This window comes from Metarhizium robertsii, assembly GCF_000187425.2.
Source record: "Metarhizium robertsii ARSEF 23 chromosome Unknown MAA_Scf_2, whole genome shotgun sequence".
NCBI lineage: Eukaryota > Fungi > Ascomycota > Sordariomycetes > Hypocreales > Clavicipitaceae > Metarhizium > Metarhizium robertsii.
This window is the reverse complement of record NW_011942160.1, coordinates 635,758-650,341: the sequence shown is the minus strand read 5'-3', so window position 1 is coordinate 650,341 and position 14,584 is coordinate 635,758. Positions and strand designations below refer to the sequence as shown.

Below are 14,584 nucleotides of genomic sequence, written 5' to 3'. Positions count from 1 at the left end.
GCGTGTCCGTCTCACCAGTGTTCGTGAGTATGCTGTGCGTAGCGGCCGTCCATCGGGCTATTCCTATCCGAGTGCGTGACTTCGACCTGGTTCGACACGACAATGGCGTTCGAGGGCCGCGCGCCCCCCACGACATCCATCTTGATGGCCCCCACGATGCGTTCCTCGCTCTCGCTAAACGTCATGTTTGCCGTGATGGGGTTCGCCGTGCGCGGGCGGTTGCGAGGCGTGGACGAGCCGGCGCCGCCGCCGCCTCCAAACGTCACGAGGCCGGTGGGCGACTTGTACGACTTCTTGGACGACCGCAGGGCGCTCCCGAACAGTGGCGCGAGCCAGACCCGGAACAGGGGGAACAGCATGGGGAGGTTGGTCGTGATGACGGCCACAAAGGCCTCCCTCGTGCCCCAGGAGCCGGCGAGCTGGGCGCCGTTGACCGTGTCCTGCAAAACAAGAGACGGCGCGGTCAGACAAGGCGGCTGTGTACATCTCTGTAAGATAGGGGGAAAGGCTTACCACTAGAACAAAGACGCTCTTGAGCGTCGCGCACACGAGGACAAAGATGCCCGCCCCGAGGACGATTGTCGAGGCAATCTTCTTGATCGTTTTCAGGCTGGATCCCCAGAGCATGGGGAGCGGGATCAGAATCAGGTATATGTCGGTGCAGACGTTGGCCGCAAAGGACACCCAGATGATGGGCCGCGAGACGGCCGCCTGGCATGCGTCTAGTTTGCCATGATTAGCACAAGGTCGTCATCGGGATTGGAGGCCGTGGCGGAATGAGCTTACTCCCAGGGTCCGGGTTGATCTGCCAGTACTTGCTGAATGGTCGGCAGGCGAGGAAGTTGGTGAGGATGCAGGCCACGGTTGTCCCGATGACGAGTATGAATCCAATGACGATGCGGATCTTGTACGGCCGCCCAAGCCCGTCCTGTCCACGCGAGTTAGAAAATCTGCCGCCGCAAAGGTAGACACGTCGATGAACGTAGACAAGAACCCGTACCGTGAGTCGGATGTAGAAGGCGAGCACGGATAGCTTCAAGAAGCCGATCAGGAGGGAATAGGTTGTCCAGCCGGCCACCTGAATCTTGGAGCCAATCACTCTATTGACATCAAATACGACCATTAGCTTCTCGCTTCTCGCTTCATTCAACAGAGCCCACCGGCGACATACCTCGACTGGTACTCGGGATTGCTGGGTGAGAGGGCCACGCGCTCGGCATCAGACATGCCATTATTGGCCAGGCCGTGAGCAACATTGCCGATACTATAACCGAGCGCCGCCTGCGCAGTGTAGAAGGCCTTGAGAGCCGGCATCAACAGTCAGTCAGTCAAGTTGAAGCCGTTTGCAGGCTACTCGGTAGACTCACCACGCCAACCCAGACGAGATAGTCGTCTGCGCGTAGATTCCTAGCCCCCACGGCCCGGATGCGAGCATACGTCCTCAGGAAGGTCGCGAAGACGCCGATGCCGTACAACGTCCACAGCTCAACGGTGAAGCGGTGAAATGCCGCCGCGGCCGCTGCCTGCGCGGCGGGATCAGACGAGTCGCCGGGCGCCATATCCAAATCGACATGTACGCGAGAAGGACCGTCACCAGAAGAGAGCAAACCCCGGGACGAGAAGGGCCTCCCGGGGGTTTAAGACCCTGAACGGACTCGATTAGCGCCATCGTCTCTCCGTCGTCCAAGCTCTGCTCTCGAGCCGGACTTGGCACCGAGTGCGACGCCAGAAGCAGGGGGGCCCAGGACGCGAGGAGTAATCTTGCCGCCGACTTATTTCGCTACAAGCCTTTCCTAGGGAGAGCAAAGAGTCGGAGTCGTGGCCCGCCAACCTGGCTCGTTGTAAGCAGGCATGGGGTCAAGGTTTGGTGGCGTTATCTGCGATCCCGGCAAGTGATTTGCATCTCATCTCCACCGGCGGAGAGCAAGCGAGCAGGTTTCCATGTCCCCTGGTGGAGACTGTCTGTGCCATTGACGGTTCGTATCTACACGTCCATTCCGGGTCTAGAAGAAGAAAGAAGAAGGCAAACTTGGCCGAGGGGGCAAAAGGCACAGACAGCAGGACCAGTGCCGCGCGGGAGGCTGCTCGTTTCGGCGCCGCTGCCGACGAGGCCGGCGCACAGTCCTTTTGGGCGTTGGACTAGATTAAGAATGTGGAAACTGCATTGATGTCGAGAGTAGCATGCTGGCGGGCTGCATTGCACCCCCGGCAGATGGCGCCATCGAGAGATGAAGCAGCAAGGTCGGTTGACGGTACTTGCATGTGGGCAACAGGGCATGCGCTGCCATGGGCACCAATGGGCTCAGTGCTGACAGTTGACAGTTGACGCCTCTAGAGCAGACATTGATGGAAGAGAGATTCTGCAACGTAACCTGCTAGCGTCGTGACACGGCATCATGTGTGACGGGACCCCAGGAACCATCTACCCTGCAGACGACACGCACGGCAAGACATGTATGTATGTATGTACCAATGTATGGAGTAGGGAGGAGGACGTACATACAATATCGACTGTGCAAGTTACATGTCCCCCCGATTCATGGTGTGGCATTGGTGTCCCTTGGCACCAAATATCCCCAGCACTTGACCAGGGCCGCCTCTCCCACAGTCTTGCAACTCGGGAGCCGACGCGTCGATCCTCGAAACCAGATCAAAATCGGAACATCGGAGCCATGGCCTGGTGTCCACGATTCCCCCAAGAGGACGACGCACGACGCCTTTCCGGTTCGCAGACGGAAATGCCTCGGTCAACCCCATCTCGAAGCCAGACTTGTTGATGGGACGAAAACGCCGAAAAGCCGGGGAAATTTGCAGCTTCTCTCCACGCAGACGCCACGAGTCAAGCGCAAAGGTAATGTTGGCCGTGCGTGGACAGGGTTGAGGGACAGAAGGAAGTTGACGCTAATGCCGGGGCTGTCGCCGCGAGTCTGGTTCCTGGCTTCAAAGTTACGAGGCGCGGCGCCAGGCCTCCCATCCCCGGGGCCAGTTGTGCACATTTCACGACGGCCCCTGTCCGTGGGCGAAGCTACTGGACGGATGTACCAGTTGGCATTAATGCACTCTTGCGTGGGTGGCGGAACTACGTACCAGACTCAACGCGGTGGGCGCCGTGGCCTGCGTACTACTACCAGACGACATACTGCCGGGCTGCTCTATGTCGTGATGGACAGACATAGCAGAGGCCCGCTGGCAACTAGATCGTGCCGGGGCCGTCAATGCGAGAAGAATATCCTCCGTCGGCGTTTCGCTGGGCGTTTCGTTCCATGCCGTCGCCTGCGGCCGCCATTTCACTGCAGTCTCGTCCCGAGCGCCCTGTTCCCAGACGAGACTTCCCGCCCGAGCTAGGAGAAATCCTCCGAGTTGCGCGAGTTGCACCATTCACAGCGATGTGACCTCGGTGGATACATACGTACGGGCAATACATGGGAAACTCGAATGCCGCATGTGCCAGTGTGCATCCTCCTGTTTTACGTTGTCCCATCCCTGTAGCGGAAGAAACTCAAGGGAAGTTGTTCATGCCCCAAGATGCAGTTCTCTATATATGTATGTAGTATAAATTATTTCAACCTTGGGGTGATGCGCGTTTCACCCTCGCTATGCTATATATACCGGGCGGACAATATTTCGCCCCCTCTACTCCGTAACCCGCCCCCTATGTATACCGATCAATGGCTCTCCTCCTCTCTACGCGATTGGCCCGAAGAAGCTAAACTTGCCCAGAGGGTCATACTGCTTCTTGAGCTCCTTGAGTCGCTCCTGACGCCACTTCGCACTGCCGTACCACACCTTGGGGTTCTCGTTGCCGTAGGCATAGTTGACGTATGCTCGGACGTTGCACAGGCCGCTGGCCCTGTGGAGAATATCGCGGAGCCGGTTACCCAGGCGGCCGGCCTCCTTGTCGAGTTCGGCCCCGTCGGGCTTGTAGGTGATCAGGGGCGCCGCCAGCAGGTGAGCCTCGCGAAAGGCAAACGCGCTCGACTCGCCGTCGACGGCCTGCACGCCCTGCACGGGGTATCCCTCAAACATGAAGAGGGAGCCGTTGAAGGCCGACGAGCCCCGCGTCGCGTTGGCAAAGGCCTCGTACGCCTCCTCCTGCGCCTCGACGTTGTACGACTGCAGGTAGATGGGGAACCGGGGGTTGGCCAGCCCGGCCTTCTGGCACGGGGGGGACGAGAGCGCAATGCCCGTCCAGCCGGCGAGGTCCTTGTACGTTCCGCTCAGGGGCGTCACGGCCACGGGGCCAAGGTCGTGGAAGGGCTGCGTGTACCTGGCGTCGACTGCCTTGACGCCTTCCTGGATGATGTAGAAGAGGATGATGGGCTGTACGCGGGCACACGGTTCGGGTCAGCTGCCGCGGAATGGTTTCACCGGCGCGTGGAGTACGGGACGGGGCGACTTACGTTGTTGGGGTCGGCGGCGGCATCGTGCAGCCAGTACGACCAGTTGATGACGTCGGCGGCCTGGGTGCCGTTCTGGAGCAGGTGTTTGTTGGCGGCGTCGTACACGGCCCCGACCTTGTCGCCGGAGAAGACAATGGTTTCAATGGCCCAGTCGCGGTGCTCGATGTCGTAGACCTTTGTGGTCACGGATGTGACGATGCCGAAATTGTGGCCGGCGCCGTTGAGCGCCCACCAGAGATCCGACTCGGCATCAACGGTTTGCAACTCCCCGTCGGCCAAGACGACGTCCATGGACACAAACTGGTCGGCGACGAGGCCGTGATGGCCCTGGAGCCAGCCGTGGCCACCACCAAGCGCCGGCCCCATGAGACTGACGCATTCGCAGGTTCCCGTCACTGTGCGGCAGTTGGACACGTTAGTTTTGGCCCCTTTTCCTTGCACGACTGGCCAACTGGCAGCACCTTTACTTGCCTGTCTGTTTGCCCGCATCCCACAGTGTGTCAGTCACGTGCTTGGACAGCGCGCCGCCTCCAATCGTGGCCGTCTGTCCATCCTCGGCGACCTCAATGGTGTTGAGCTGGTCGAGGTAGATTTCCACGCCCGACTTCATCCTGCCCAGCGTGGTGATGGCCCCGTGGGCGCTATTGTACGCCAGGAACGGCAGCTTCTTCCTGTTTGCATATTTGACCTGACGCCGCGGTTAGCCAAGGACCCCCCCTCGTAGTCGGGCGTGCTGTGCGCTCACTTACCGTCTCGGAGACGTCCTTGGCCGTCGCAGCAACGACGACGACATTCACCGTGGGCGGGCTCAGCGTAGACCAGCGCGTCGACGCATCGTCAAACTCGGGCGAGCCGGGAAAGTACACCTTGGCGCCGGGCGACAGACTGCTCTGCAGCGCCTGCGCCTCGTCAATGTCTCGGGGGCAGAGGCCCGGGACGAGATCGCGAACCGCCGGCAGACCGGTGCAGGCAGACGTCAACGCCCAAGCAGCCACCGCAGCGACAACCTCCATCTTGAACTTTGTCATCTTGACAGGATGAAAAAAAAAGGGCCGAGACAAGGCGACTCCGATAATGTTTCCTGCCGACCCGCTAGCACGGCGGAAAAAGAAATCCGATGCAATGCAACCAGACTCGAGCGCGGCGCCGACGCAGTGTCACGTCATGCAGCTTCCAAACCGAGACTGTTGTTGTTTTTGCACGCCAAACGCTTTCCTTTACAGAAGCGGAAAGGTCGAGCTTGGAGGGAAAAAGGCCAACCGGCAAAACAGGGCCTTGGAGAGATTTATTCACTCGAGCCGAGTAAACTGCCTCATCCGTGCCAAGCGGAGAAAGGGTCCCAATCCAGCCCACAGCGCGTCCGCGGTCGATGGACCTCGATGGTATCATCCCCCCCGCCTCGCCACTCGCCCACGCATTTACTACTCGATAGCATCTCATGCGGGCTCAATCTCTCCCGCAGCCCAAGGACGAAGAGCTAAAAACGGGGGCTTTGCTTCAGGTCCTGCTGCGCAAGCCGTGGGTCGTCAGCGAGCCCCAAAGGAGCCAAAAGAGCCGGTTGGAAAACCAACGGGAAAGCTTCACTCGAGTTCCCGGGACGGCTGGTGCTAGCCAACGGCGCAAATAACCCATCCAAGTCATGCGGACCGGGCTGAATACGCCACGCCGCCCTATCCAGCGAGCGGACCGACCCCGAGGAACAGCCACAAGCCCCATTTCCCCCAGGACGGCTGAGACGGGGAGCTTGCATCATCGTCATTACCGGATTATGCCTGGGGCCGCTGGGCCGGCGGACACTTCAATTGAACCGTCGCATCGCACCCATGCCGACGCCACACCTACTTCGTAACAGGACTGCCGCATGGGTATCTTCTGGAAGCCAATGGCCAAATTAATTTGGATGCCACACTGTCCGGGTGTGCATGGCTTTTGTAGAATGGAAGCGGAGTTTGCCGGGGCTGATTGGCGCTGTACATAAACAGGATGGTGTAGAAGTCGGCTTCCCAAACGGATATTGATGCCTGAATCGCCAAGTTTTTACTAGAATCTACAGTGCCACCAGTACTAAATGACCAAGCATTGAATGTCTGGTTCCGTTGTTGGCGAGTGAGTGAGCAACATGTGCTAGACTCAACCCGCGGCGTCCCATCCCAAGCCACATGAAGAGCACCATTGTCATGGAGACAGGTGACTTGAATAGTAACTGCGAGGAGCACTCGATATGTACATCGATTCTTACAGGGGACACGGCTGGCTGAGACATGCCAGCGCCTCACTTTTACCGATTTGACGGTGCTGTGCTACGGAGTAAACTTGTCCCATCATCTCCGGCGATTACATCAGGTGATGGGTGACATATGCATGACAGCCGAAATGCGCACGGATCTTGTCTCAGTGACTACGCCCTGCAAGAGGTAAGATTTCTGTACCTTGGCGTGTTCTGGAACCTAGTTCCAGCGAGTTTTGCAGGTTTGCAATCTATATCCCTTTGACTGCGGTAAGGTCCAACTTTTGTAGCCTGCAGGGATTCTAACCAATTAAAAAAATTAAAATAAAAGGTACAAAAACCTACTAAAAAATAATACAATAATATAAGTAACGTTACTAGTAATCTCCAAGGTTATAAAAGGCTACATTACACCCACGTAATTATAACACCAGACACTACAAAGGTACCTACTAGGTCTCGCAGAAAGATGGGTCCGTTACAAAAGTTGGACCTTACTGCAGTCAAAGGGATGTGCTGCGCAAGTGGCAATCGCAGCTTTCGGAAAGTAGCCGGCCTGCGCCTAGATGTAGATTGAGATGACGCCGCCGCAAAATGGCCCAAGCTTGACATTGATGTCAAGAAATAACGTTGCAAGCCTGTCAACGTTGGGTAGTGTGCCGTGGCCACCTTTGTAATTCGTCGCTGAAATACGGAGTACCGGGGAGACGAGTGATAATTCACCCTTGATGATGATCGTTTACGGAGTATTGTTGCAGCATTTGCATGTCTTGTGCACAGCTTTGAAGAGCTGGAATTCGTATTTTAGTTTGGCTCCTTACGACTAGGGCGTCCATGGTTATGATGGCGGGAGACACAGTTTTAACGTCCTCAATTTTGCATCTTGTTTTTCACTTCATTGCAACCAAGGGATTCTTACATTTCGTCATTAAACCAAGGAAATCATACAAAAACTCAGTGCACAAGGAGCACCCAAATAAAAAGAGCCTAGTGAGATTGTTTCATGTCGGTGTTGATGTAAACCGTACAAGTTTGCATCACGCGATGTCGTAAAGTCACCATGTAGGGTAGGCAAAAAGCTACCAGCAGCCGGCCTGGGTGGCTGGTCTTATCGCCCCACCGATAAGCTGCCGAATTGAAATTTCTCTGCCTCCATGTCACCAATTGACCAACACGTACAAGTACACCTCGTCACTCTGGACAAGGCAAGCTCGCACCCGACACGAAAGCAACAAGCTTGCCAATCTCGATGCAGCTATGGCGGCCGGCGACGAACATTCTGCTGAGACCAGCGGCCCTGCCGTGGAGCGCAATGCCTCTGCGGCCAATGCCACGCCTGGCAACACCACCGCCACGGAATCTGGCGATGCCACCCCGTGTCAAAAGCCTGGCGACAACCACGAAGGAAAGAAGCGAGGAGAAAAGGGGCGAGCAGAACGGAGGTGAGCCGGCGCACATTTCTGTCCTTGCTGAACATGCAGAAAATTCGCAAACATGACCTGACGCTGACCAGCCTGTAGCCGCCAGCTAAAGAACGACAAGAAGCGCAAGAAGCAGGACGACTGGCGCGAATTCAAGCGCCGCAAGTTGAGCGACAAAGCAGGCGAATCAGGCAACTCGGAAAAGAAGAATCCCTTCTCCCAGGAGGAAATCGCCTCGGAAGAGCGGCGGCCGAAGCGCAAGGTCGCCGTCATGATTGGGTATTCCGGCACAGGATACAAGGGCATGCAAGTGAATGGCGACGAGCCGACGATTGAAAGAGATCTCTTTAGAGCCTTCATTGACGCCAAGGCCATCTCAAAGGCGAATGCCGACGACCCCCGCAAATCGAGTCTGGCGCGGTGCGCCCGAACGGACAAGGGGGTGCATGCCGCGGGCAACGTCATTAGCCTCAAGCTCATCATCGAGGACGAGGACATTGTGGAAAAGATCAACGCGCACCTGCCGGAGCAGATTCGCATCTGGGGGATCCAGAGGACCAACAACAGCTTCAACTGCTACCAGTACTGCGACTCGCGCTTCTACGAGTACTTGCTGCCCAGTTATTGCCTGCTGCCGCCCCATCCGCAGACGTACCTGGCCAAGGAGTGCGAGAAGCTCAACAAGGAGTACGGCGCCGAGGACGAAGTGGCCGCCGTGATGGCGGACGTCCAGGACTTTTGGGCGCACGTCGAAGAGAAGGAGATCAAGCCCATCCTCGCCCGTCTGGACCCGGAGCTGAGAGCCGTGGTCATGGAGCGGGTGCACGCCCAGGAGGCGGAGGAGTATGAGAACAACAAAAAGGCCGAGGCCGAGGCTGAGCAGGACCACGCCCCCGATGCCGGGGCGACAGACAAGCCAGACGAGGCGGGCGACGCGGCGCCGGGGCCAGAAGAACCCAAAAGAGTCAGCCTCGAGTCTCACAAGCCCAAACACCGCGAGCTCGCCCCCATCGACTTTGCCCTCCGCGACATCAAGGCCGCGTACATTGCCGCCAAGCGGCGGTACCGCGTCTCCCCCGAGCGCCTGCAGCGCCTGCAGAGCGTGCTCGACAAGTACACGGGCACCTACAACTTCCACAACTTCACCATCCAAAAGACCTTTTCCGACCCCTCGGCGCGCCGCCACATCAAGTCGTTCACCGTGAACCCCAAGCCCGTCATCATAGGCGGCACGGAGTGGCTCTCGCTCAAGGTCCACGGGCAGAGCTTCATGATGCACCAGATCCGCAAGATGGTCGGCCTGGCGTCCCTCATGGTGCGCTGCGGCACCGCCCTCGACCGCGTCGCCGACTCGTACCAGGAGCAAAAGATGGCCATCCCGAAAGCCCCCGGCCTCGGGCTCCTGCTGGAGCGGCCCGTGTTCGACAACTACAACCGGAGGGCCAAGGACACCCTCGGCAAGGAGACGATTGATTTCGGCAAATACGAGGAGCGCCTCGAGGCGTTTAAGCAGAAGCACATTTACAGTCGGATATTCGAGGTGGAAGAAAAGGAGAATACGTAAGTGGCGATTTTTGAAATGCTGGGAAAAAAGACAAAGGGGCGCTGCTAACGAGATGGTGGAAAGGTTCCACGGCTTCTACAACCAGATTGACCAGTTCAAGGCGAACCACTTCCTGTGGCTGTCTGCCGGCGGGACAAAGGTCGCCGAGCTGAACAAGGAGAGCGACAAGACGGAGGTGGACAAGGCGCTGGGCGACGAGGACGAGAACCCAGAGGGCGGCGAGGGCTAGAGCCGCTGGTGACGATGGGCCCGGTAGACCATATAGGGGAACAGGATACAAGAAGACGAGGTGTAGAAATGAAATGAAAGCCTTTTAGTTTCCAACCATGCTGCTTGAATGAATCAACGCCCCCTAGTCCTAAGGGTATTTACGCCCCAACGCCCGTTATGCGGATATCTTGCCCACCGTGCTGCTGAAGAAATAGAATGCCCAAGCTCATTTGGCCGTCGTAGCGTCCTCCTTGGCCAACACCTCCCACGTACCGCCACACCTATGCGCCAGGTCTCTCATCCGCCGGCCGTCGAGGCCGTTCAGCAGGGCCGAGACGAGCGCGACGTCGTCCTCAATCTGGGCGTCCTTGGCCTTGCGGTCGGGATCGCCCTGGCCCAGCGGCCCAAACACCCACAGCTCCTTGATCTTGCGCGACAGCGACAACAGGTCTTTGATGGAGGAGTTCTAGCAACCTGTGAGCGGTGCTTGATACGGGGAGAAAAGGGGGGGATGTACGCACCAGCCCGTCAAACTCCATCTTCATGGAGATGCCACTGACGGCCATGGTCTCGGGCGTGGCGTTGCTCCGCTCGCCCTCTGCCTGGACGGTGGCCAGCATCATGAGGGTGCGGTAGCGCGTGAGGATGTCGGCGACGAGGCGGTTGTGGTTGTCTTGCGCGGCGTTAGTATCCGATGATGGACGGACGACGATGGAGATGGGGGACCGGTGCCTGGTTTGAGGCGGACGGGCATACGAACCCATGAGGTTGGACGAAGAGGGCTGCGAGCGATCCATTGTGCTGGGCGGTTGTGGGATGCTGATCAGGTCGCCATTGACGCTGGGGTGTGTTGCGTCGCGAGTCTGATGAGTCGCGATGAGCGCATGGATGGAAAAGTGGTGCGGGAGAGGGTGGGGGCGGAAGCCGACCTCGTCAACTTGACCCATCTTCGTGGCACACACGAGTTGTTTGACATCACACAGACAAGTCCATGGCTACACATCTAGCAGTTTTTTTATGGCTCATCTCGGGCAAATGTGCCGCCTTCCATTGCGTCGCCGACAGTGGTCGTTCTGACTATTTATGTGGTTGGTGTCTTGATGCCATCCATCTCTGGCGGCCTACCAGGGAGAAGCAACATTGAAGACGCCTGGCTTGTCACGGCTACCAAGCTTGGGATATTCATCCCCTTCCGACGCCTGTCGACCGCCGCGGCTATCCCATGGATCCATTGGCAAATGAACAGCAGTCTGACCTTGGAGCTGAATAGTAGTTACCGCGGCCATGGATTCGGCCGCTCCACCGTAATCTTGCCTCAATTGGTTCGATCGTCATGAAACCGGCAGTATCTGCAGTCAGCATCCAACTTGGACAGGGTTGTACAAGTGCGCCCTCGACTGTCTGTTGCTGGAGACCGATAACCCCGACCTGAATTATTATTCTGGACGGTTGCCACGTCGTGTTTTGCTTCATCTGTAGACCCGCCCAACTTCTCTCTGTTGCCTCCTGTACTACTCCGTACTCCATTTTCCCAGCCAAAGTCGTGCCACGGCGAGATATCGACATCGTGGAAAACGGTTGCGGGTACGGCCCCAACCTCATGGACGCGAATTCCTGTGACAATCATAACCAATTTTGAAAATCATAGCCCAGCCAACCCAAGTGTCGCGGCGCGCGCGATTCCACCATGTCGTCCACGCTCACAACAAGAGTATCAACGACGGCATACACTCCGTCCGTCATCACATCCTTTCCTAGGAACCCCCTCACCACGACATTTTCCCGGCCCTCAGACTGTGATGGCATCTACCTGTCGGGGTTTCTGGCCATGGTAGATCTAAGCTCTACCTGCCTGCCCAGTAACTTCAAATCAGACGCCTACTTCTCGCCCGGCCTTGTCTGTCCGTCGGGCTACGTATCCGCGTGCCATGATACAACCGGCGTGGCATCGATAACAACGGTAACATGTTGTCCTGCTCTCAAGAACCCAGACGTCACCCTGGGCTGCCTTACCACGAGCACACTGTCGGGGAGTTGGTCAACGCTCTACTGCACATGGATTGCACCTCCGAGTTCAGACTCCATCCTGCCCGTGACCACGAGTGAAAACGGCATCACGACCACGCAAACCTTTGGCTTTCACAGCCCAGAGGGTCTGAATGCTTTTGGCATCCGAATGGTCTACCAGTCCTCCGATCTTTCGACGAAACCGACAGAATCGACAACACATAGGTCTGCTTCACGTCCATCAGGGGGTGCGGCCACTTCGAATGCGTCACAGGACACCGATGAGCCGGGCGGACTCTCTACAGGTGCCAAGGTTGCGATTGGGGTTGTTATCCCTGTTGTTGCGATTGCGGCCTTGTTAGGAGCCTTCTTTTGGTGGCGGAAGCGCAAACACCGTTATCAGGTTCCGCCACAGGCCGCGGACAAGTCGCTAACACCACGGCACGCCGAACTGCATGGAACGCCTTTTCATGAACTTATGACGCAGCCGAACAATCCTGTGGAACTAGCAGGCTCAAACCCAGGAAATGAATCTGGTCCTGGAAAATAGGGAACGTCAACCAGATCGGCTCGGCGTGAGCATGCTCCTTGGGTGGTGCGCCAATGCCGTGTTTGTTGGAGCTTTTTCTTTGGTACATACATTCATTAGCATGATCCATTATAATCGATTCATCATACCCTTTATCACCACCAAATATAGCGGTAATTTCTGTTTATGACCGTGGAACATCTAGTCGTTACGACACAACGCGGGGCAGGGACTAACCACCTTTATTCCCTTATTGTGGCGTGCTGGCGACAAGCTGGCGGCATTTACTCTGCCATTCGATATATTAAAGTTGGAGGCGACAGAGAACAGAATCTGGGGAACTCGATCCATACTTGGTTGCAGGTCCCTAGCAAAGCCTGTGGTCCGAAGACACACTCGGGACCTGCCCTCCAGATGTCCATGTGATGGAATATTACGAAGAGCGGGTATTGCTTCGTGAGACTGTATATATGCTCATTCGCGTACAAGCATGAGCTACTACACACCCTAGAGCCGAATAAGTTGTCAAATTCCAGTGTTGGATCTCGTTCCGGAAACACACCTGGTGCTTCAGGTCATGATTGGTCCCATACCGTAAGTTTTACCTGTTGGCGCCTGACGCTTCTCTGCCAGTCACAAAATAAACATGAGACTGACCTAATTGCTCTACATGACTAACTCGAGCGTAACTGGAAGTGTAACCTGAAAATCATCCGTCTCCGAATTTCCACGGCTTCTGGGCTGCTGCTGGGCTGCGATGCCGCAAACCTGACGGGTCTGCTGAGTCCCGAACCCAGCGGCCTGACGTGTACGACACGTATCTCTGCCACGTAGAACTATCGTGGTGGGACATTTTTGTGAAGCTGGTGTCGGGCCGAGTAAACGGCCTTTCAGACTGGGAAATGGACGGTTTTTAGCTGGAAAGGTGGCTGTACAGTAGAGCGTGATGAATGTTCAGCAAATCAGCCGCGGCGGCATTAGCCGTTGAGGTAACTGACCGAAACATATGCGACAGAGACAGATGTCGACGTAAAACAAGAGACTTGTTAGATTAAAATCAAGCGACTTTTTGCTCTGGTTCTAAGCGATTGGGATATTGTGGCATTCGAGAACGTCAATCACACATCTGAGGTGGGATTGTACTTGGTAAGTTAGTATGAGCTAGAGGGTTCATTTATCGGTTTCCCGGGAATTTGCTACCTAAAATAGATGGCAATTGTAGATCAGTGATTATTTGTGAGTACTATGCGGTGATCATGGGAAGAGCGCCAAGTCGCGTAAGGCATTAATCTTCAAGAATTGCAGTTGTTGGATATCTACACACACCGAAATGTATGCGGCTCGTGGTTAGTAACGACATCCCTTCGAGATAGCTTCAAGGTGAGCAAAATATCCTTGCGATTCTGCGCTGTTGAACTTTTGACGGACGAGCCTGCACAAAGATCAAGAAGATATCCACGGCACACGGTATGGCCACTACCATCCCGCTAGACGGACTTCATCGGTCTTGTGTTTATCAATATGAGCGCGTAGCCTGCAACGAGCCCAGTGTCTGACGAAATGAATTCAGACACTAGCAGCAACCCCGGGCGACAGCACAAGGGCGCCAGTAACACCCCCCTGGATCTGCACAAATATTATGCCGTATTGTCGTGGTTCCTTGCGACAGTGTTGGCCGAATTGCAGAACATTGAGTCTCGATTGTGACGGCATTGGCTGCTGCACAGTGTGCAACGATGATCGACAAGGGTTAGTAACGCTCGATTTTGGCTGTGAGGATGCCTTTTGAAGATGTGCCGACAAGGTTTTATTCGGGTAGCTCCGTAGTAAAACCATGACGCTCGCGTTGAGTGTATGTACTTCTCAAATAATATTCTCATCCGAGATACTACTGGCATCGGCATAATTTTGGCAGATCGCAACTCTTTTCGGTACCACTGTGCCGGCGCGACGGGAATCCTGGCCACAATGTAATATCATCAAACGACGGGTTTCTGGCCGTCGTGGGCTTGCATGAGCTATTAATATCTCAAACGGAAGGCATAAAATACACCGTCGCCCCTCTAACACAGTCATCCTATTTCGTGAGACCGTGCTGTACTTTGCATGATTTCCACGAACACATTACTCAATGCCAATTCCTATCCAAGGCCCCCGAGTGGCGAGCTTGGAGCGCGTGGATCGCTACCAACTGTTGTGCCCAACTCAACATCCTACTCTCCATCC

At 56.2% G+C, this 14,584-nt stretch overlaps 5 protein-coding genes across 5 annotated transcripts; 2 read left to right on the top strand and 3 right to left on the bottom strand.

Moving 5' to 3' along the window:
• Positions 1 to 11: 11 nt before the first annotated feature.
• MAA_07166 (uncharacterized protein) lies at positions 12 to 1,559 on the bottom strand (the record flags this gene model as incomplete). Its single annotated transcript, XM_007825164.2, has 6 exons — positions 12 to 440; positions 514 to 722; positions 787 to 928; positions 1,001 to 1,100; positions 1,172 to 1,299; positions 1,368 to 1,559. 6 exons carry the CDS (start codon positions 1,557 to 1,559, stop codon positions 12 to 14), a joined length of 1,200 nt encoding a protein of 399 aa, XP_007823355.2.
• A 2,125-nt stretch (positions 1,560 to 3,684) lies between these two features.
• On the bottom strand, positions 3,685 to 5,428 carry MAA_07165 (FAD-dependent oxygenase; the record flags this gene model as incomplete). Its single annotated transcript, XM_007825163.1, has 4 exons — positions 3,685 to 4,320; positions 4,401 to 4,770; positions 4,868 to 5,088; positions 5,150 to 5,428. The coding sequence occupies 4 exons, from the start codon at positions 5,426 to 5,428 to the stop codon at positions 3,685 to 3,687; spliced, it is 1,506 nt and encodes a 501-aa protein (XP_007823354.1).
• A 2,456-nt stretch (positions 5,429 to 7,884) lies between these two features.
• On the top strand, positions 7,885 to 9,841 carry MAA_07164 (tRNA pseudouridine synthase; the record flags this gene model as incomplete). The annotated part of the gene is made up of 3 exons (XM_007825162.1): positions 7,885 to 8,069; positions 8,148 to 9,608; positions 9,649 to 9,841. 3 exons carry the CDS (start codon positions 7,885 to 7,887, stop codon positions 9,839 to 9,841), a joined length of 1,839 nt encoding a protein of 612 aa, XP_007823353.1.
• Positions 9,842 to 10,048: 207 nt separating this feature from the next.
• MAA_07163 (uncharacterized protein) lies at positions 10,049 to 10,769 on the bottom strand (the record flags this gene model as incomplete). Its single annotated transcript, XM_007825161.1, has 2 exons — positions 10,049 to 10,288; positions 10,344 to 10,769. 2 exons carry the CDS (start codon positions 10,767 to 10,769, stop codon positions 10,049 to 10,051), a joined length of 666 nt encoding a protein of 221 aa, XP_007823352.1.
• Positions 10,770 to 11,509: 740 nt separating this feature from the next.
• On the top strand, positions 11,510 to 12,379 carry MAA_07162 (transmembrane alpha-helix domain-containing protein; the record flags this gene model as incomplete). The annotated part of the gene is made up of 1 exon (XM_007825160.1): positions 11,510 to 12,379. The coding sequence occupies one exon, from the start codon at positions 11,510 to 11,512 to the stop codon at positions 12,377 to 12,379; it is 870 nt and encodes a 289-aa protein (XP_007823351.1).
• Between the last annotated feature and the right edge of the window lie 2,205 nt (positions 12,380 to 14,584).